The 23,672-nt window shown below is 38.5% G+C and overlaps 1 protein-coding gene across 3 annotated transcripts in view; it reads left to right on the forward strand.

Moving 5' to 3' along the window:
* Nucleotides 1–18,599, forward strand: part of LOC105462452 (RNA-binding protein 24-like) — a 28,854-nt gene extending 10,255 nt beyond the window's left edge. The window contains exons 4-6 of one of the 3 annotated variants that reach the window (XM_011709057.1): nt 1,200–1,260; nt 15,610–16,001; nt 17,176–18,599. In XM_011709057.1, the coding sequence (XP_011707359.1) occupies nt 1,200–1,260; nt 15,610–16,001; nt 17,176–17,336 (614 nt within the window). In that variant the 3' untranslated portion in view covers nt 17,337–18,599. Of the gene's footprint in view, nt 1–1,199; nt 1,261–10,056; nt 10,745–15,609; nt 16,002–17,175 lie in introns of those variants that run through there. The other 2 variants (XM_011709058.1, XM_011709059.1) reach the window with 2 other exon arrangements.
* The last annotated feature ends 5,073 nt before the right edge of the window (nt 18,600–23,672 follow it).

Here is a 23,672-nt window from a genome sequence, read left to right on the forward strand (position 1 = left end):
AACCTTAAGAATTCTATCGGAAAGTATTTTGATTTGAGTCGATTTAGGAAAACTTATTGATTTGCGTTTGACGAAAACGTAAACTTGGATATCCCATATCTTCTATTCTTCTATTTCTTTTTATTATAATCGCCAGAACTCTTTTTGATATGTAAAATTGTAAAACGGAAAAAGAGACAAAACTTTGTCAATTATATCGAATTTCTGAAAATGTACTAGACTTCAGAGAAATTATACTGCGCGATGTTACAACGGAAAGATGAAGCATATCCTTGATAGGACGGCAATCGCGATATATTCGGTTGCATGGCCATTTCAAGTTTATTACACACCGTAATGCACTCTCAGATAGCGAGCATGCCATTGAAGCATCAGTACGTAGGTTCGTGCGCACGCTTCGCGTACACTTATGTGTCTGCTCCTATCTATGATTCCTATTTGACGACGCTGCAATAGCGTAGGACATAATTATTAAATAATCGTTAACCGAAATTTTCGGCGACGCGCTTAGAAAATAATGTCGAAGGACATACAAATATTTGCGAGTCTTTATAATGGGACGATTTGGTCAGTCGTCAGTGCGAAAAGCCTAGATTTCTAGTCTATATTTCTATAATGAATCACGTGAATTTACGTTTGCTCGATTATCTCTTGGAAAGATATCACGTTCACTATTTTCGTTATAATAATTTCATACTGTATTGATCCGGCAGGATTTAAAGGGACTCTATATTGATTGTACCAATGAATGAAACATGACATTACTGGAAGATATATGACACATGACACAGATTTGAATCATTTTTACTATTCTTTCCATTATAACTTTGTGTGAAATAATATAATGAAATTCTGTAAGATCATACGTGCTGTGAATTATGCTAATTATTAATGAAAACAATTTTTCACATTTGTTTCCAAATTTCAAATGGCTAAAATAGAGGATACTTTTAAGTTATCATACATTTTTAATTGATAAATTCTCTAAATTAATTTTGATTTAGCTTTTAAAAAGAATTTTGAGATATCTATTTATAAGATTGGAATAATTATTATTACATTATTTTATAATCTATTTTCACATTTGATAAACGGCCAAATTGTATTAGTTCAAGCAGAACTTCGCCTATTATAATAATAAAGATATCTAAAATTAGCTATTAAAAACTGAGATTCATCAATTGTATTTGTGATTTTAGCATTCCCGTTCGCTGCAGGCATCCGGGCTGGTTACCCAACAGTTCTTCCCGGACAATACGGGTGAGTCTACATTTATGTGTTTTGTCGAGGGATATTAAGAACGTACATATAACGTAACTGTAGCTAGATCAAAGTAGCCTAAGTCAGGAAGAGAGTCCTCGTGATCGTTCATAGCCGATGGCTAGCAAATTTATTCGCTGCAAGTCAATGAAATCGTTTACGCGCGCAATTTTTTGCTTTCTCGAGCGTTCATTTAATTATCACGCAGGCAAGTTAAATTGCAAAATAATTGATTATTTGCGCAGCAATTATGTAAATTTGCTGATCGAGATTTTACAAATGGAAAACAAAAAGAGAGAATTTTTTCACGTTTTGCGATGGGAATAGTTTTTGAGATCCATCGTAGCGCGGGCACACGGAAGTTAACATTCGATTTTGCGCGAGAATTTCTCGGGAATATCGGGGATACGACGGCAATTAGTAGTTGGTAATGCAACGTTAAAGAGCCAAGATGGCATTCGCTTAACGGAGTCGTCACGGTCGAGTAATTTTACGAGCTTTTTTTTAAAGACACCATATATATGACGTTTCAGCATCCTGACGCGCGCGCGTAAGGAGACGGGCAGAGAGTTCTCTTTCCGAGATCCTTGAGACGGCCAAGGGCCATTCTAAGGACCCCCATATTAACGCGAAAGAGAGACAAAGACACGAAAAAGAAAGAGAAAAAGAAAGGGCAAATGTATTAGCGATCAGTGAAAGAGAGAGAGAGGGAGAGAGAGAGAGGGAATGAGAGAGAGAGCGGCACACGCACACGTATCAGAAATCTACACGTATGAGTACCTACGAATTTCTTTCCATGAAGTACATAGCGAAGATCTTCCGGGGAATCGGCCTGTTCTTCTTCTCCTAACGTACTTTTTTTGGACTGTGTTTTTTTTCTTGTTTCTTACTTAGTGAAACTGACGTGAAGTGATGATAATGATTGCGGTTGCTGAGAGATTTGCGATTGTTTGTTATTTGGTGTTAGTTTTTTTTTTTTAATATTATATCTTTACACTCTTCACACTCTTTTTTTTTCTTAATAAGCATTAAGATTAATATTAATAATGATAATCGTAGCAGTAATAATTGCAGTATAGATAACTGTGTTACCTCTTCGGTTCGACGCTCGTATAAAATAAAATCGAAATGTTCTAGTCTGTTATTTAGTCTGGTCGGCGAATTTCTCTTCGTTATAAACAGGCACAGAAAAGAAAAACGAGAGACAACGCTACTATCAATCCAAAAAATTGTTCTCAGAATATATCTGAGGTATTAAATAAGAATAAAATCGAGAAATTATTTTATTTTAAAGTCTCTAAAGACTACTTGACTTCGAAACTGCAAGTTTTCTGTAATAGAATTTTTTCTCTTTTACTCGTTGATGCCTTGGGAAAAATCTCAATATAAAGAACACGATATATTTTATATTGAACAATACTGTTGATTAATTGAAATAAAAATAATAGAACTTAATTTTCGACGTAACTTTCTCGGTCAAAGTTGGTTCGCAATTAGAGATTATAAAAACGTTGCTCGTTTGTTGTTATCTATGAGCGGTTCTTTTCTTAAGCAGTTTTTTAAATACATAATATTTTCCTTCACTAGCGTACCTTCGAAAATTATGCCTTTTGGCAATTCATTTATTTTTATTTTTATTCTTATACATGTACATTGTATTCCGTTTATAATTACTCTCTTGGTTTGCCTGTGGTGGCGGGAATACTAAAACAGAGCGAGGGTAAAGCGTCTTCCAATTTTAGATGCGAATTTTCGCAATGTTTCCTCTCGCGTTGGGTTATTTGTTTTTTAGTCGAAACGAACGAGGTACTTTATTAGACACTTTAACGAGTCTCGTAGCTAAGCTGACTCCTAAACGTATTTCATCAATCCGGCTGCATTGTTTCCTTTTTGGAATTAAAAGAACCATGATATGAAATATGAATGTGAATGGCATAGAGAGCCGTATAAAATTACGAAATACAGAAGGTGTGCCTTCGTTAAATTAACGCAAGCCAAGGAAGAAGCGTATCTGATCCGCCAACGAACCGTCCGGCCATTGCTTATAAATATTTAGTCTTTCGGCGTACGTAGACCATGCAGACTTCTCCTCGTGCCTCGCTTAAAGCGCTTTTCGCGATTCCGCGAGAAACGGGAAATAAGATAGATGGTAGACGCGAGTGTACAGCCGAGAGAACCGAAGGATGAAGAGACGATGGAATTCGGTTGAATAAAGAGAAACGCGGTCGCGATTTCGCCAACTGCGAGATTCTCTTCTCCGTCTCTCCGCCGGAAATCGACCGGCACCGAGACACGAACGGCGTTGTATTAATTTTTGATCGCGCAACGATCGATTCTATCGCCGCGGTTCACCTCGTTTGGCCTGTCGGATTCTTCAATGCCGCACGAAAATTTCATCGAAATTGTGTGCGGAGAAAGCAAAAAAAACATACCCAATTGAATCAACAATTGAGGTAACCTTTCTGAAAGAGATGCCGCTTAATAACTTCGCTGTCTGACTTCGTCAGTTCTACTTACGATATTAAATGAGAACAGAAAAATTATAAATTAGGTAATATTGTGACGCGTCGTGTGGTTGACAGAGAAAAATTCGCACACGCTCGCAAATGGACGAGAAGATCGATTGAGCGAAATTATTTCTGTTAAGCTAACACATCAGTTCGAAATAGAGGCGACGCGAGATAGATATACTCCTCCTTGGAATGCGATAAGGTGGATCGAAGTGTCTTTCACGAAATACGGGATGCCCGTCGAGACTATATAGGATCCGCTAACCACTATAATATTAATAACCTTGTGTGTGTGGTGAAGGCTTACACTACACTTGGTGTCGCTATTGGTGTTGTATTTTTTTTTTGGTGTTGTACGTGGGTGATTTTTGGACTTTCAAATAACACGGTATATATACATAATACACACATACAGTTCTAGAGATAGCGGAATGGAAATATGGCGTCGTTTGTTTAAATTTAGCATTATCGGAAAATTATCGTTCGCAGCACATACCAAATCGTAGGGACGTCATTATTGCAACAACAAGTCTTCCCGAGATTACTGATTTATCTGTCGTTATCGTGACTGCGGAAAAATGTGCATACGTACGCAAAAAGCAAACGCATACTCGTAGTTTTTTATTTTATCGTTGTTCGCGGTGATTTTTTTTTTTCACGGCGAGTAATCCGAGACTCCCTGCAGTTTTCTCGCCTCTTAATGAAAGATCGCGGGAGAGGTCCTGACATTCCTAATCTCGCGACGAAACGTGTCGCAATCACGTGAAAGAAGTGTGAATATATAGAAGCGTCATACGAAGGGGATTCGTTTTTTTGTGCGATCCCGGCGAAGACCCATGCAAAGGCCAATTGACTCTCGCGTGGTCGAAATTACGGGATCCGAATTATCGTAGATTCTCTAACAAAGTCAGTTAAGTCTTAGCTCGGTTTTACTTAAAAGCGTCGCGTTTATAACGTAAGTATAATATATATAGTATATCGCAATAAAATAAAAATTATTAATTATATCTTTAGATATATTAGATGGAATTAAAAATTTTTTTTCCATTATGAAATTATCCTCATTGACGAAATCTAATCGACGTCACGCGTGCGGAATGCAATGCGGCGCAGCGCTGTTGCCCTCGTTAACAATGGCTAAGTTTTTTCGTCACGGGAGGAACATTCGCGGACTATATCGCCCGAAAATTCGCATTTAGCACGTCGACACGCGTTATTGGCAAAAACGTCGTTGCCGGCGTCACGCATAGGCGTAGATGCGTGGTCCGCTTTCGCGACGTGCATCCTCGAATTAGCAAAACGTAGGTGGAAAAGTGAAATCCAACACCGGTCCGGACGTCGTGGTAGACGTCAGAGACGGTTCCGTCCGACGGTGCTGGTAAATTTGTGTCGTAAGCGAGCGCCGACGACAACGACGACGACGACGACGACGACTACGACGACGACTACGACGACGACGACGACGACGACGACGACGACTACGACCACGAGGAGCGACGACGCCGAACGTCTCGGCCGGCCATCTTGCAGCCGCGCTGGCGACGGTCCAGTCTTTATTTAGCACCACCTGTCCCTCATGTCAGCTTCTCTCTAACTGCAAGCCGCCGCCACCGCTCGAAGGCCCTATCGAGAGGATTTCTAACGCGATTTAAGACCGTCCTTACGAAGGCGACCGCGTCGGGCCGCGTTGAAAAATCCACGCTTATTTATGCTCCCGCACATCACTTCCGCTCGCGCTTGCTATACCCATTCGTTACACGTAAACCGAAAATCAAGACTGAATTAAGAGAGAGATGACTCAAATCTCTGACTAAGACGAATGCTTCCTGATGCTCCGATTTTTCTTTCTCGCGAGAATAGCGAGCCATTTCGAAACAATTGTTTAGAACTAATTATCCCTGAAGAATAGCCATTTGTACCAAATGTAAACGGTCGCATTTGCGGATTGACTGTTACGCCACTTCTCTCTAATTTGATCTACATACATTCAGCGATATCTCAGTATATAAAAGCAAACATGAAACGCTTCGAAAAAGGCACCGCGTTGCTAGTATCTCTTATGGTATACACGATATAATATTATAGGAAATGGTACACTCTGACTCATTTGTAAAAAAAAAAAATTGACTCGTGTTCTCTTTGGAACAGTCGATTTCTAACGTCGCGAGCACCACTTTTCATTTCCGTCTTGCCCTCGTCTCTCGTTGGCGGGAATAAGATCTACGCTCATTTCTTTCGGAGAGATGAAACGGTGCAGGGTGTTAAAGGTCCATTTCTATTTTCATTGCCGCGGCTCCCATCCACCTGTCGTCGTCGCTCTTCTGACGCAAGCCGTAACATCGCACCGCGAGACAGCAGCGAACGTTTCTGTATCGCATTTACATAAATACATTGAGGCCGCATTTAAACTTGCATCTCTGAATTTTAGAGCGGCGCGATTCCGGATGATCCCCACGAAATTTTAGAACTGTCACACACTTCGTAATGAATATAAATTATATTTTCGAATTAACGCCCCGAAGAAATAAATTTCCCTCATTTACTGCTGTCTATCTGTCGTCTCTATTTTTCGCCGTGTATACGAATAACACGGTAAAAGTAATATATTTTCGTCACGTGCGCGCTTTAACTTCGAAGAAATTGCCCGATTAAATTGGGGCAATTTAATTCGCATTAATGCATTATTTCGAGAGTGAAAAAAAAAACCAACTGACTGATTTACAATATAAGCAAGTCTTACAATTATTGCGTATTATTTCATCAATTGTGCGTACAATTTTAAAACTTTTTCCCGTTTTCGCCAAGTAGAATAAAGAATCTCGCTCCCCCGCCTCGAGCATGTGTCTCGCGTTTCTTTAATTCGGTAAGTTTGCCGAATCAGAGTATTCCTGGCGGATCTCTGCCGACGCGTTTACCGAGAACAATTAAATCGTCCGTGGCACCACCCTTCGCCGTCACCATTGGTCCGGTCTGCTTTCCGAGGATTGGCAGATCATCCCATTGGATTATCCACGGCGCCGGCGCCCGCACAATCCGTGCACTGCGCATCGGCCCCGTCATGCATATATACATTTGCGCCCCCGCGCACACATGCGCGTACAGAGTGCGCAGGTGGCTTTACGGATACGCGACGCGGCATATTCAGTATACATCACGTACACACATGTAAATTTACATGCACTCACATGCGATGCGGAAACGCGCGCGTGATCGCGAACGGTCGCGGAGCACCACGTGCCGCCGCCGCCGCCGGTGCATCCGCACGCGTGTAAAACCGGCCACGTCGCATTCCGTGACACACTTAATCGCGCGCGAGTATATACGGAAGGAGATGATAGCGAGATTACGCGCTGACCGATGTACCTTGTCCTACGTAAATGTCGCCCGAGAACGAAATGGATGTATCGTTAATTTGAATGCCTGTACGAAGTAGGCGTTTCCTATATAAGCGTCGTTTTTCTTTACTCAGCTGTCCTCTCTCCGTTCAACTGTATTTCTCCGTTATTGCGTTAACATCGGGACTAACGAAATTGATTTCGTATTCGTACAGGGTTCAAAATCCCCAGAAATATTCGATTGGAAAAAAAAAATTTCACCTGTGATAAAGATGCCTAACTCTGTCATGTATATAAAGCGAAATTTCTGTAAATTTTTCACGAGATACCACGTCTTTTCATGAAAGATCGTGTTTTCAGATCCTTCGATAATAGATTAAACTTCCACGTATATCAAGAGTCGATTGGTACATTTCCACATACAGATGTAAAAAGAGAGGAGAAATATCGGTTACTGGATCATGGATCCTGCGTGTCGTTTACGTATCGTGCAAGGTGTTTCGGTGGTTTCCGCTTCGCTAACGGGCGTTTCCGCTTCATCGTTCTCTCCGTTAACGATCGCCCCCATGGCCATGGGGGTCGTAGCGGCCCGCACGCACGAATTAATGGGGTTGATTGAACAACCCCTGTCGCTACGATTCACCTCCCCTCCCTCCACCGCTCTCGTATGCCTACTACATCAGTAAGTTGCGTGGTAATGCACGTGGGGAAAAGTCGGGAGATCCTAATCGCAGTGCGCTGCCACTTTGCGTCGGAAATCGAGGGTGGTCACTTAGATCCGTCACGAAGGGACGATATAGAGGTCTCTTCGTGACTGTGCGAGACTATTTTGTGCCCCTCACCTTGCTGGCTTTTCTGCCTCGCGTTTTACAAGGAGACGCGGAAATTCCAGGACGCGACGCGATTTTATATCCATAGAAAAAATTACTGGGAAACGCGTTTTCTTCCTAACTATAACGTAACGTTTCGAGATAGTGATTAAAAAATTGATGTCGGTCGGTTTTATCAAATATAGACAGCAAATTTCTTTTTTTTTTTTTAAATTTTCTATTCTACACAAAAGTGTAAATTATTTCTATTTTAATGCATTATATTCTATTCAGATAAAAAATCTTATAGAGCTTGTTGTTCGCACATATCTCACTCGATCGTATTTTTTTTTGCAAATTTGTATATTTTAATACTAATAAAAATTTTTCCCGGAACTGCCATTATTTTTATCGCTCTAGCGCTATTTTTTTTTTTAAATTGCTGTGAGACGACAAACGTGCGCATCCATTCTCGCGGGAATCGCCGTAATGCGGTATATATATATGTACGGGCTTTTTTGTCTGTCCGTACGTTACATCGATCGTGTAAAAGGTCGTGCATCGTAACGCGGTCTTCTTCATTGTAGAAATTATGCGTCTGTTAAAACCGACCGCCCTGTTTCCACACGAAGGTTTCAAGGACAGAAAGTACGGGCCGAAGGATGATGTTTGACGAACATTATTTCGCATTGTGGATGAGCAAATTCTATAAAAATCCTTCTCGAATTTCATAAATTTTTTAGCGAGAAATGAAAGTTTTCATTATATCTAACTTGATGGGAATTTACAGCATTTAATGCTTTAAACACTAGATTTCGAATTAAGTTTTTCTCAGAAAAAATTTAATTTGTACACGGAAAGAACGATTTTGTTGAAAAGTCTAAAAATTTTGCTAAAAATATAGATATGAAAATAATTTTTTGTTGAATCATCAAAATAATTTGTTGGAATGTTAAAACTGATAAGCATTGCTATAAAACGTTTTAATATTCTAGCAATCACTTTGATTTTCGCACAAAATTATTTTGACTATTGAACAAAAATTATTTTCAGATCTGGATTCAGCAAAATTGTTCTTTCCGTGTATTAAGCGTTAAAGAATATTTTTACGATCGTGAGATTCGATTTGGGCAGAAGCTTTTAGCTTTGGACGTAAATAATTCGTGAGTATTGGAGTTTAAGCTGAGAAGAACCATTAATATTTTTTTCTAATTTGATCTGTAACGTTCACGACTATCCACGTCATCATGTATAAAATAAACCGGTGATGTGAATGCAATTAGCGTGTCCGCTACGCCTCCGTTGTTTTCCTTATCGTTGATGCGATGAAATCGATCGGCGCGTTTCTCGCGATCAATTAGCGGTCTATCTTTTATTACTAGGTCTGTACACACGAATATAGGTTCCGATGAAATTTATCGGAACAATTACCGGCTCGTGCGATGTCGTGGTATCACTGAAATTCGATTAAATGCGCAGATACGTGCGTTTAATGGAAATCTCATTCCTCGCATGTGTCTTCTCAAACTATAATAAATCTTGGCATAAATGTCATAATGTTTCAATAACGATTAATTCGAAATTTAATTTTATATTTTGTAATATATATGAGTAAAAATCTACAGTTTGTAATTATATCGGTGTTAGGACAAACGTACTTGTATAAATTAAACACATTTATGTCAAGAATATCATGATTGTGAAGGATATTTTGAGATATCCGTTACACGACATCTTTTCCCGCGTTATTCATAATTTTTAACGGCAATCGTTTATATATTCCTATCAATTACGCGGATTCCCGCGAGTACGTGCGATGTGCAAGGGTATTTTCTCGTCCACGTGGACGACACATATCAACAATCATATTCAAACGGTCTCTTGATATTATATTTAAAAATATTTTTGCTATCAACATCACATAGTAACTGTTTAATCGTACACTCTGATCTTTCTTATACGTATTATGGAAATTACAACCAGAACATGAAAAATCTTCGCTAGTATAATAAAAGATATAGCTATATAAAAGAAAAATATAAGCCCACGGCCGTGTGTTTGACTTTTATTTTATTATGTCTTTCGCGATAATTTTCTCGATGTTCTGCATTCGATGAGATTTCCTCAGTGCTTGCCATTTAGTGCGAGGGAAACAGTGACGGGGGTAATTGGGATTGGAAATTGCCATCTGGACGCGCCGGTCTGGAAACACGTGGAAACAAGGAGAACAGAGAATGGAACACGTAGAATGGGAAAAAGAGGGGTTGAGGACACGCGAGCCATCCATAATGCACGTACCTCGGCCGAGATGCGACCGACAGATAAATTCGATGGAAAATGTAGAAGCAAAAAAAGCGATGGAAAAGCGAGACGTACGAAGGAGGGTACGTCATTCGCGCGCTGCCTGTTCTTTTGTGCCGCGGCTTTGTTTTCAGACCATGCAAAATATCAAACGTTGATGCAACCTGATAATTCTGGACCAATAATAAAAACAAAAATTTCTTTTCTCATGGAGGATTAACACGCGGTTTCACATTTTTCTTAAACATCTATAGATATTCTATTCCAATCATATGATAATTATCCTAATTAAATAGCTGTTATTAAAATAAAACTTTGCTTTCTTGAGAAAATAATAAATATATTCAGACATTTTTATTTTTTTCTTTAAATAGATTTCTTCCAGCATTTGTCAACTTGAAAAAAATTTTGTTTCCTATCTTTGTTCGTGAATTCCTCTAAGTTAACAGGAATTATGAGTCAATGGAAAATCTAAAACGAAAGACAAGCGAGATATTTTTACAACGATCATTCATCAATTAATCTTTAGTATTGTGTTTGTGTGTATGTGCGAGACACTGGGAAAAGTCCAGCAGGTGGCTGCCAGTTTTCGATGTCAATAAAATTGGCAATACTCCTATTAATTTCCGTGCGTTTGTTTGTACAGTTAGATCGATTGCCGCGCAACGTGTCGAGTGTCATTTATCATGGCACGCTTCTGTTATTTTTATTTTTCTATACTCTCCCGCGAATCTTAAGAACGTCGAGACGCTCCGATAATATCGCGGATAATTTGCGAAATATTTTGGACTAGGCCAATATTTTAAAACTGAGACTGAGATAAAAAAAAGTGCATACCGTCAGTGCATAAATTTTCTATTCCTATATGCTCCTCGAGTTGCGCACTTCGTCGCGCCAAGGACGTCGACTTTATCTTTTTTTCGCAAACGCGAACTTTGTTCTTTTAAATCTTATGCGAATAAATATTTTGTATTGTTAAAAGTTATATTATAGCAAACACACAGAGGAAGAGAGAAAGAGAGAGAGAGAGAAAGAAAGAAAGAGAGAGATTACATAGTTTCTTGGAGTATGGCAAGGAGAATAAAAGCGCATTTTTCCTACCTAAGGACGCTCATTTAAAACAGTTATCTTCATTACATCTTTCTTACACGCTTCGATGTTCCGGGGATAATGCAATTCACTTTGCAAATCGTCATGCAAAATCGGATTCTCGCTCGCTCGGATCCTCTTCCGAATGGTGCAGATAAAAGCGCCGCTCGTCCGCAATGCGACACTATAGCGTTATAACGCAACGACATGTGTCGCTTCTTTTTTCGACCTTTATCTTTATAATAATTTCGCCCTCCTCGCGTCATGTAATGCTCATCGACCAGCGTGGTCATCCATCCTGGATGACAGCTCCAATTCAAGGTCGTCGATTCTACTGCCATTGTGATTCTTTCCCTTCCCTCCCCGCCGTTGCAGCACGCGACTTGACATGCTCGTTCGAATTAAGCGACGTACGACACGCGTGTCGAAGCGCTCTCGATTGTTTGCGATTGTGTGATAATGGTCACCGGGCACCAATCCGACGTTGCGGAGGAGCTCTGCCGTTCGGAGCCAACAGGACGACATATTGATTTCCTTCGCAGACTGGACACTGGCTATTATCGATCCGCTAAAAAGTTCAGGGCTGTCTCTGGGAAAGAGGTCGGGCTCCTTCGATATCTCGAAACTCCACGGTATCGCTCGTTACCGTTTAATCAGTTATCGAATATCCCTTAGTTCTCCATTAATAATCGATTATGTATACATGTGTTTATAAGTACAGCTTATTAAGATCGCGTGTCGAAACTAGGTTTACTCAATATCGATTGGACTGTATGTGAAATTGTAATCTCAAATTTGACTTCAAAATAGAATTTCGAAACTTAGGTCAATTTGTCTGTTCACATTTTCGGAAATTTAACATCTGTTAATTTTTCACATATAAATCCGCTCATATTTTTTAATGTATAATGTTTTCGTTTCACATTCGTAAATTAAATATTCAATTTTTTAAACCAATATTCGCTTAATCAATTTGTCAAATGAATTAAATCAAAACTTTTAAAATTTCAGAAATTATATGCAGAAAATATTGATTATATTGATTAACACAATATTTAAATGATTCAAATAATATTACACATGACAAATTGTTAATTTTAAAGCACATCGGTACACAGAAATTTGAACAACGAATTCACTTATCCCATATATTTTTATGTATTCGCAGAGTATACACGTCGATCGATAAGAAACAATTGCGAATCACAAATTTCGCGGGTGATCGAAGAATGCTCGCCAGTCGGGAATCTTCCGCGCGTTATTATTTGAGGAGAGTAAAGAAAAGCAAAGAGTAACAGAGAAAGTGTAAGGGAGACAGAGGCACTGCCGTGAGATGTACTATCTTTTTTTCTTCCTTTCGTAAGGATACGTTTTGAGACGTGTAGCGTCGATTTTTCTGAAATTTTGGATATACTGGAGTAATCTGAATTAAATGACGTCTTATATTTTTTCAAATGTACTTTGTCGCAGATTTAGGAGATGCAACAACCTGACAGTGATGTAATTTCGACGACTCGGTTTTAAGATCGAATATAACTGATAAAAGATATTATATAATGCGTAACGAATGCGATGCACACATGCATGAATGCATGCAGTCAACAATGCTTGTACTCGTCGTTGCAATGACGTGCAAAACGTAACGTAGCTGGATATAATACAACGCGTAAACGTACATTATACTTGTTGTACAAAGAAATTTTTCGCGATATCATTTTATTCATTTTCCTAAATAAAATTTGAAACTTTGTAACATTTAACACGCCAGTATTCAGTATATAGGATAACATTTTTATTATTTTTCCACTAAAATATTACAAGTGGCAAAATAATAATTCAATTTTTTATTTTTCTATTCTATAATTTAAGTAATAATCTAAATAAGAATATCGAGTTTATCTTCTAAATCTGCACAGAGAATGTGAAGTGTTTATAAAAATATATATGTATCTTATTTTGGGAATACTCTACAATATCCAAAGATTGCAAAAATCGAATAGTAGCGAGCTCGAGACGTTTCCTTAGATCTCTGTGAATTTAGGTACTAACGTTGGTGTTAGATAATCGTGTGCCGTGTGCCGAGAAGTATTTATATTTCGTGCAGTCACCTACATACACGTTTGTCGTTGGTTTGCTGTTGTTTTGCCAACACGTGAAGATTTTTTTTTTTTCTTGGATTGTTGCGTACGTTTTTCGCCTTTATTATTGATACCACAGTGAGAGCAACGTTACCGTTTTCACATCGAGACTTGCTTCCTTCCGCTTTCCCGTCTTTCCTTTCCTTTTCCAACGAAATATCCGTCGAACGTGAGCACGCACGCACACATACCTACACATCTCTGCTGTGCATCCTGATGTTAGTCGATTTCATTTTTTCACAGAAATATGATTTTCTTTTTGAAAGTAAAATACAACTGTACATTTTCTGTAATGAAATTTATCGAACTAATATTTTGATTATATGTATGTACAAACTCTTCAAGTGCCAGATATTGATATATTTAAATTTTATTCAAATATGTTTTGACAAGAAAAATGACAAATCCTATAGGAACGATAAATGTAATTTTATGTTCTAATTAATGATTGCTTTTTTGTATAACATTGCACATCATCAGAATGCATGGACATGCACATTTGTACACACATATACAGTAGGTATTAGAAGACGCGAGTTTCTCTCAGTTCTTAATGAATTCGCTAATAAGATGTTAATTTTTTTCTCAATAAAGATTTGATGGAAGATCGAATTAGAAGAACTTAAAATTATTATAAAAAATAAATGAATCTTCATGAATTATAGTTTAAGAAAAAACAAAATTCAATTTCTCAATTAATTTTAAGTTAAATTCGCTTTAACAGGAAATTTTAATTCTCGATTTAATTATATACCAAGATATTTAATTTATAACGAAAATTAAGAAATTATTGATTTTTAAAATTGATAATTTTCGATTGAATTGGCGTTGAAAACATCCGATTCGATTTGGCAGGAATTCATAGCTAAGAGAAAGTGCGCAATTTCCAATACTTATATACAGAACATTTTATCACAAGTCCGAGATCGCATAGCTTGGAAATATATTTAAAAGAACAGAAAAAAGATAGTTTGATTTAAATATACGATTAAGTTAAATTTTTCGAAGATATGCGATTTTGGAACACATGAACAAATAAAATATTCTGTACACTTGTAATATTCTCGCTCACATACATACACACGCGTATATACCGATTGATGTCGAAACACAGAAGCGCATTTTTGATCCGATCGTTCGTATTTACATATGCGCGAAGATCGGTTGAAGAGAACTCGGTCCCTCGCTCACTCTGCCGTTTGGTGTTGCGTGCTTTTGGTGTTGGTAGAGAGCTGCTCGAGAGCGAAAGACCGTCGGAGCCGAGAATCTTCTTGTAACGCGAAACGCAATGAAGAAGGCATATTTTCGCCGCGCATGCTCTTCGTGCCGACGAATCGACGATGTAGAATCGACGGTTGCGTATATCGCGGAATTCGTCTTTGCCATATCGATTCCCGGGACATTTAATGATCGTTGCCATTATATCTACGACCATTAAGACAATCAAGAGGCAGACGAGTTTTCAAATATTTATTCCGATTGGCGATCCATAATGGACATCGTGAATTGTACGTTAAAACACACGTTGCACGAAGAAAATTTTCTTATACACACACACAGACACCTACACCTAATTATGACATAACATTTGCTATACGTTATCTTTCCTTCCCAATTCCATTATCCTTCCTAAAATGAGAGAAGTATATCATTGAAGTGAACGAAAGTTATCAGATTTTTGTTCGTTGCATCTTTTTCGAAAAGAAGCTATAAATATATTCTAGTATATTCTTCGATGACTTTCGATCGCTTCAAAAATAGGTGTACTTGTTTGTGAATTATTGCTTCACGAAGGAGATGGCGTTTTATTTTTTTCGCGGTATCAATATCGTGACAAACTACGAGTAAGATATTTACAGACAATAATTCTTATGCTTGACATAGAAAATATCTGTGGAAAATATTTGTACAGATTAAATTGTAAAATTGTTAACGTTCGTACAATATTTCGCACGAAACACGAAATGGAGCATTCGATCGTACAAAACCTCGTTTCGCTTCTTTCAGTTTCTCTTTTTTTTCTTCTTTAGAAAATAAGAAATATAATCTCGCCGTCGGTGCGTGTCGCATTTAATTCACAAACATCCGCCGCCTTAGATCTTCGAGTGTCGCTGCGTTCGACGTCGCATCAACATTCCGTAACTAACGGTCATTTTCGCTTTTGCAGGGTACCACCGAGCTACGTGTACCAGTCGCCCTACCTGGCGGCTGCGGCGCCAGGTGGTCTGGTACCGCTCCAGACGACGCAGTTGAGCCACGCAGCCGCCGTCGCCGCGGCATCGCAGTTCTACGAGTACCAGAACGCGGCGGCAGCCGCCGCGACTTACCCGGGCACCTCGTACAACTTCGCCGAGGCGTATCCGTACACCACCGCGGCCGCGGCTGGTACGTGTTTGAATAGTGTCCAGAGCAAGGGTAGCAACTATCCGATACACCACCACCAACACCACCAACAGCAGCAACAGCAAAACGGACCCGGTGCGACGTTGGCGCATCAGCAGCAACGGTTGGAGAAAGCTCTCCTACCGCAATTTCTGCCGTCCGTGCTGCGTGATTACGGTAGAAGATCTTAAAGATAGGGGAGGGATGAGACAAGAGGGTTGCGCCGCACTTTCCTCGGGGGCCTGTTCGTAGTTGCTTACTCGCAAAGCGGGGTTCTCACAGGATCTGGTTCTCGTTTTCACAAGGGGTTCGGGGAAGGGGGGGGGGATAACAACGGGGATAATGCGAAGGGAATTGAATTGGGGAAACGCGTAACCTGATGTGTGCAGCTTTTGCTACGCACCAAATTATGCATGGTTAGGGGAATAATAATTCCGATGTCGGGGATGTATGTCGTCACGAAGCGAATGCAATGAAGTATCGCTTATTCTATACACACACACATACACGTACACCTTGCGTTTTCCAAAAGCCTTGAGCATTTCCGGACGGATCCTTCGTGGGAATCCTGCTACATCTTTTGTGTTGATATATACATTTCGCTTTCTTTCAAATTCGAACATTGAATATTTTGCAATCCTCGTATCAGTATCAATTAAGCAGAGGCAGTAAGTTTAAAGATTCTCAAACTACAAGATAGAGAATCTCACTTTTCCTATTATTTTACATATCTTTATTTTTAAAATAACATATATAATTATTTTATAAAATAGATATGTAAAATAATAAGAAAAATGAGATTCCCTATTATGTACATATAGATATTTCTTATATTAACATTATACGTTCGCGCACGAAATCTCTTCATTGTTCGACGCACAAAAAATGGATGAACAATGAACAGGAGAAAATATTGCATGTGCTTCATGAACTATAAAATTGACGCATAATATGTGTCAGTCTGTCTGCGCTGTGGTGATGGTGGCGGTGTTCTCGCGGTGAGTTATGGTGGTCAACGAGAGAAAGCACTATCCGCTTTACGTATTACAAGCGAATAGCACTGCAAGGAGAAAACTATAAGGCACAAAATAAAATTTACAACACGCACAAATTGCCTGCGTGTGCTTTTTCTGTGATTTGTTATGTATCAAGGAATTATGTATCAACGATATTTTTATTTTCGAACACGTATGTTGGATTTGTGCTATCATCTCTCGTGTAAAATTTTGGATGAATTTAACGAGAATTCCGTAATGAAAAAGTTTCATTCGAAAATGATTATAAATTTAAATGTTACACGCATTAAATAACACATGCAAAATGTTCATGGGAAATAATTTTCTCGTTACAGCTAACGCAGCCGCGGCGGGTTACGTGGGACCGTACACGTATGCGACTCTGCCAGGTGCTGCAGGACTGCCGGCAGCGGCAGCGGCGGCGGCAACGGCAGCTGGAGCAGCTTTCCCGGGCTTACCGTATCAGACAACACCTCAGGAGGCCAGATTGCAATAAAGCTTTAACATTAGACCGCCGACGAGATAGTTGCAGCTGAAGCCTTCTACGAGGCAGAAACGGGGCGACAGAGGAGCTGCACGAAACACACGATCCCGCGATTGTCGTCTTCGTGGGATCAGCTCATCATCTTCCTCGTTATTAGTTATTTTTCGAGATTTCTATATGTTCCTGATCACGTCTCGCGAATGTACGTATATCGGAATACCGTTCGCGAGAGCCGCAAAGAGGCGAAGAGGATGAGCTTCGACAGGCCTCCGTCGGAATTGGCGACCCACAATTTCTCGCTAACAATTTCTTACTCTTCCCTTTTCGCCTCCTCCCTCCCGATCTAATCTCTTCCTCTCCCTTCTCCCATAGAGCCGACACTGGCGCGCTCGACCAACATATCGCGGAACTTTAGAAAAGACGCAACGATTAGAGTTACGATTTTTAATTATTTATAACGAGCTGACGCAATCGCTCGTTCGGGAAAGTGATCCTCGACATGCGAATGATTCGGAACTCGAGAGCCGAAAAAGAGGCTTATTGAATGTATTTTGAACTGTATTCAAAAAGCTATGTGCGCGCGAACGGCTTGTTAGCTTTCGAACCTAGCGCTATTTTAATATTTGATTTGCATCTCAAAATGTTACGACACAGGGCGATGTATTGAAATGTAATTGCACGTTACGATTTTTACGTAACTTGATATTTAAATTCATCGAGCATATTATAATTCGTTGCTCCTATACATTTACGTCGGTGGTTCCTAAATCAAACGAATCATTCGCGCGCAACGACTTCTGTAAATCTTAACGGTGTCGTTCGAGAAACTTCTCGTTAGAGAAGAACACTCGTATAACTATGACACACGATAATATATCTTCGGCAAAGTTAACTGAATGCGCTAAAAATATCGACGAAGATTAATGCGAGAAGTCCGTAATAGTTTTTAGAATCAGTTATATAGTTCAGAGATGCGCGTTTTCGATGAAAATGTATTTTAAATTTTAGTTAAATTTTAAGTAGACCCTAAAAACTTAATGATAAACAAAATTTAGCGCTGTAAGTTGTTAAGTTATATTTTCATGCGTTTTTCAATGAAGAAAAAGATCATGTTTGTAATAGATCAACTTTTAAGATGACGCTTAGGAAAGCGAGAGACGAAATTTATAACTCCTTGATGAATAAGAATTTTCTATCGATTTATGTATGTGCATATGATGTGTACATACACAAATATATATATAAAATTATAATTATTATGTAATTATTAATTTTATATATAAAAGAATTATATATTATATATATTATATATAATATATATAATATATATAATATATATATCGTTCTTCTATATTTATGTATATATATATATGTGTATGTACGCATGTATGTATAATTATAATTCTTTTACTTCAGGGATCGATTATATGTAGATATCGTCTATAAATATTTATACATAGAGAACGTTGTAATAACAAGGTATATCTTCCAAAATACTTGTCTACCGATATATTAATTCGTGCGCACTACTTGTTTCGGCTCTCTGTTGCTTATCAGAACATTATTTTACTTACATATAAATATATATATATATACCGATATTTATTACAAGCTATAAAACGCGTATTACTAGTTGAGATATTAACTAATTTTACCGAGATAAAATCATGAATGACTTATTTATAGAAGGAAAATGGTCGACGCGATATACGATTATCGGAAACATCTAATCTAGCCGCGGTGGCCTTAAAATCGCACATCAGCGAACAACGAAGTGTCTTACTTTCGAGGCCTTGTTGTGTTAATTAACTAGCTGTACTAAATCAAGTAATCATTGACCAATTTTATGGCGATGCGAACTCGCGGAGGATCAAGGGAGTAAATTGATTATATTGATAAATCGCTTTCATTGATACAGAGCGAGCTTAACATGTCTTATCGCTATTAAAAAAATAATAATTTTTGTATCGATTAGCAATTTTGATGAGAGCATCTGTTTTAAACGTGAGCGTACGTTTCGAACATTTTGTGTTCCGCCTGATTATCGGCGGTAATTTTCTAACACACTGAATCTAATCGATTTTTTCTTAAAACTCGGAAGAAAATGTACATTCGTCTACTCTTAGTGATCCAGTGCCTTAATTAGCACAGTCGAGTAGCCGTAATGATTAGAAACTAGTCAGCGATTCGTTAGTGCAACGCTCGACGCGCTAACTCGTGTACAAGAGTGACGCTCAACGAAAGGATGAGGAGAGTTAAGGGAATATCAAAAAATGTTAATCAACTAGGATCGGGTTATGAGGAATGTCGTTGTCTAGTCCCAAACCCTTTCAAACCTTAAACGAGGTTAACTCGGTTTGTTAGATTTGTAAGTAGAAGTTAATGGACACGCGAAAAAAAAACCAAAAGCGAAACTTTTTGTAAAAAGTTAGAAAGGGAAAACGTTAGCAGGATTTAGTGTTAAGTATTATTAAATAACGTAATAGAAAAATAAATTATTATATTATTTCATTATTATTGATATTACGTTTTATTATTATTATTATCATTATTGTCACTATTAATTATATGACATTGTTCATGTACTTAACGAACGGATGGAATGTATACGTGATTAAAGAATTTGTTATAAAAATACGCTAAGATAAAGAGAGAGAGAGAGAGGTTTCCACCACAGGAAGAGAATGGTAATAGAAAATCCGATCTACGATGAAGATGCAAAAAAAATGTATTCTAATTATGGATACGATCATTTCTTTAAATATCCTACTCCCATTGTATATATAGCTTAATTATATAAATAGGTTGTAATATATATTGCCTGTTATCCTCAATACTATTAATATGCGCTCTATTAATAAAGTCACGAAAACCGAAAACAAATATATTGTCATTAAGAGAGAAACTGCGTTTTTGTCAATTAATCATGCATATCCGTAACTATTAAAAATAAAATACTAAACTATCGCTACTAATGGCACGAAGTGATAATTTTACACTCGCGTTCCCACAAAATTTTAGAGACAATGTAATTATAACAATATAATTGTTGCAACAGATTAGACTGTTATTAAGTAAGTTTGTTATTAAATCAATAACAAATTTTTCATTACGTTCAATAGAATTATTATTTTTCATTATTAATTTCTAATTTAATAGTAGAATTACAAATTAATAATGTAAAATTAATAATTTAGCATAACACCCAAATTACAAATTACTTCAAGGCAATGGATTTGTGAGAGATTGTATTATATAATTTTTTTCTTTTCAATTTAAATTTTTGATCTTTTAAATAAATTATAAATATAAAAATAAGATTAATACATTCAAATATTAACAAGTTTATAAAAATAATATGAAATATTAGTGTTGCGTAATTAAATATTCATAAAAATGTTAATCTTTACAGATATCTAGTATATTATGCAACACTAATATTTTATATATTATTTTTATGAGCTTGTTAATATTTGAATACATTAATCTTATTTTTATATTTATAATTTATTTAAAAGATCAAAAATTTTATCAATAATTAATAGAAAAAAAACTTATATACTCGATATATAGTTTTTTTTCACAAATTCCAAATCCATTACCTAAAAATTAAAATATTTTAAGACTCACCAGTCTTTAGTGTGCAGCAACGGAGTTGTAATATTAATCTGTAAAAAACAAATAAATCCAAATATTAAAAAGCAGTTTCTAAAAAAAAAAATATTTCAAAAAATAAATATTACATGTTAAACTTTTTATATGCTTTCTTTTAAATAAAACATTAAAAAGGATTATATAATTTAAAAAAATGGGTAAATAAATTCAATTCTCTCCTTTCATACTGTTTAAATAATTTCAAATCAATTTGTCTTAAACATTTTCAAATATATTGAATATATTTATTTTTTTTCAATTTCTAATATATATTATTAACATTGTATCAAATATTTTGAGTATCTCAAAATAAAATTTAAATTCCCTATATTATTAGATTGTATCTCACAGACTGATAATAAAATAAAGCATCACATAAATGGACAATCATACTTGAATAAGAAAAAGTAGAGTATAAATAATATATATGATATAATATAAAATAAAAAATAATAAATATATATAATAAGTGCAGATCCGATTTTAAGCTCGAATTTGCAACGTTTACGGTACGCAAGAAAGGACGTCGCGATTCATTTCTTCGAAAACAGCATGTAATCATTATTACACGCCTATGGTACTCGAATCTGAGCTTAGCGCAATTACACCGACGGATCTAACCCTCAATTACAAGATGCTCACCCACGGTTGCCCCGCCGTTTGCCTGCTGCCACCCCGGGCCTGCTCCTCCTCTCACGCTTCGTCGTTGTTCCGGATTCCTGGCAATCCTGGCACTAATTGTAAACACACTGTGCGTGTGGCGCGCGCACACACACATATACACACACACGCAATACTTCGCGGAGCAGGTTAGCCATATCACTCGCGTACCGCTATATCTCTCTCTCTCTCTCTCTCTCTCTGCACGACGCTCTCGTTGATCGCGCACGACCGCTGATCGCGCCGAACGTCTCGCGTAAACTCCGGAGAGAACGGAGGATCAACGCGCGGAAATCTCGCTCGCGCAAAATCACGCCCGATGCGCCCGTGACGGTCAACCTCACGGCGACGCGCGACAGACCCGCGGCTTCGCGACTGTTTACCGTCACGGCGACGCTGCACCTGTTGCTCCCGCCTGTGCTGTCGATCTGCACTTCGAATGACCGTCGAGGAAAAGTTTGCGTCTGGCGACGATCAAATCGCCTCGTATCGCGACGCGAGCGAATCGCGCGCGTTCGCACTGGAGGAAAAATCGAAATGTACGGCGAAACACCGCCGAAATACCGCTTCGCGAAGTACGATATCGGCGGGGGGTACGCGCCGCGCCGCGCCGTTTCGTCCCGTCGTCGCGTGAGACATTCGGACTTCGGGGGTTCTCTCGCGTCTCGCGAAATCGCCGATATTATTGTAGGATTCGTGTCACGCGATTGACGAGCGTCGAAAGACGAGGCCGATCGCGACGATACTTGTACGAGTGGAAGGCGTCCCCGGCGGGCCCGGCGCCGTCCGACGGAGTCAATCCGCCCCGCGTCCGCGACACTTTGCCAATGGCTTGGAAGTGACGTCACCGCGTCACTGCCCTCCCCCCCCCCGCCCCCGCCCTCCTGCGCGCCGCACGAGTCAATTTGGCGACTAATTCGGCCGCGAATTCGAAGCGCTCGGAAACCGCGCGATCGGGATTCGATGATCGAGAGCGTGCGGGACGAATTCTGCGGCACGCGGAATAATTAACGAGACATTGACACGTCGCAGCTTCCCGGCTTTCGTTTACGCGAGTCGATTGACTCTCGATTCGGCGACTCGCGTATTACTTTTATGCTGGCGGGCGAGTCGTGTTCAAATCGATTTGAAAGAGCGCGACGTGCAGAGCGATCGCGTCCCCGAATCCGAGCGTAGCTTTTAACGATTAATTTTACTCAATCAAACTCAATGACGGAAAGTCCATCTCAAATCTCAAGTGCCCTGAAAATATATTGCATGTTTATAATAAGTGTTGGCTCAAATCTAGATTCAACCTCCCGCATAAAAACTTGTTAGATATGTCTGATATTTTCTTGCCTATCAAATTGATTGGAGTGATATTGATGCAATAAATTTTATCGTAATATTTTTAGATGTAATTTTGTACTGGATATACCAGACTTCAAATGGCACAATCTAATAAATTTAATATTTATAGCTGCAGAGATATTAAAAAATTGAGTTAAATAACGCACGGTTCTCTTTCTTTCTCATGGCGGCTTATTAATAAAATAACGACGTTCCGAATAAAGTTTAGCTTTGAACAACTAGGCGCGAGTTGTGATTTTTTTAAAGATTCAATAAATAAAGTTTTTGAAACTCGAGATCGTTTCGATAGTTGGAAATCGTTAAGCATCAACAATTTCACGGAAGGAGGTATCTACGCGATTCGCGCATATAGATTCTTCAACATCGATCCTTATATATGCAATTATTCCAATTGATGGTAATATTAATCACGCTATTTTCACAACGTTTCTATCTTCGTCGCCGGACCGAAATACTGTTCCATCGGAGGAGATAGCCGCCGTTGTTCGGTCTCGTTATGCACTTTAGCATGGACCGCAACCAGGAGATGCGCTTGCTATCTTACGGTCGCCGGCGCAGTCGGATTGCTCGGGTGCCAATAATAAGATGTCAGCACCGGCATGTCTCTTTCGCGATGTATCCTTTGGATTGATGACGTTCCCGCTTATCATACGATTTGATAGAGAAATAGTAGGGGAACGTTGC

Source organism: Wasmannia auropunctata, unplaced genomic scaffold (genome assembly GCF_000956235.1).
Source record: "Wasmannia auropunctata unplaced genomic scaffold, wasmannia.A_1.0 LD336099.1, whole genome shotgun sequence".
Lineage (NCBI taxonomy): Eukaryota > Metazoa > Arthropoda > Insecta > Hymenoptera > Formicidae > Wasmannia > Wasmannia auropunctata.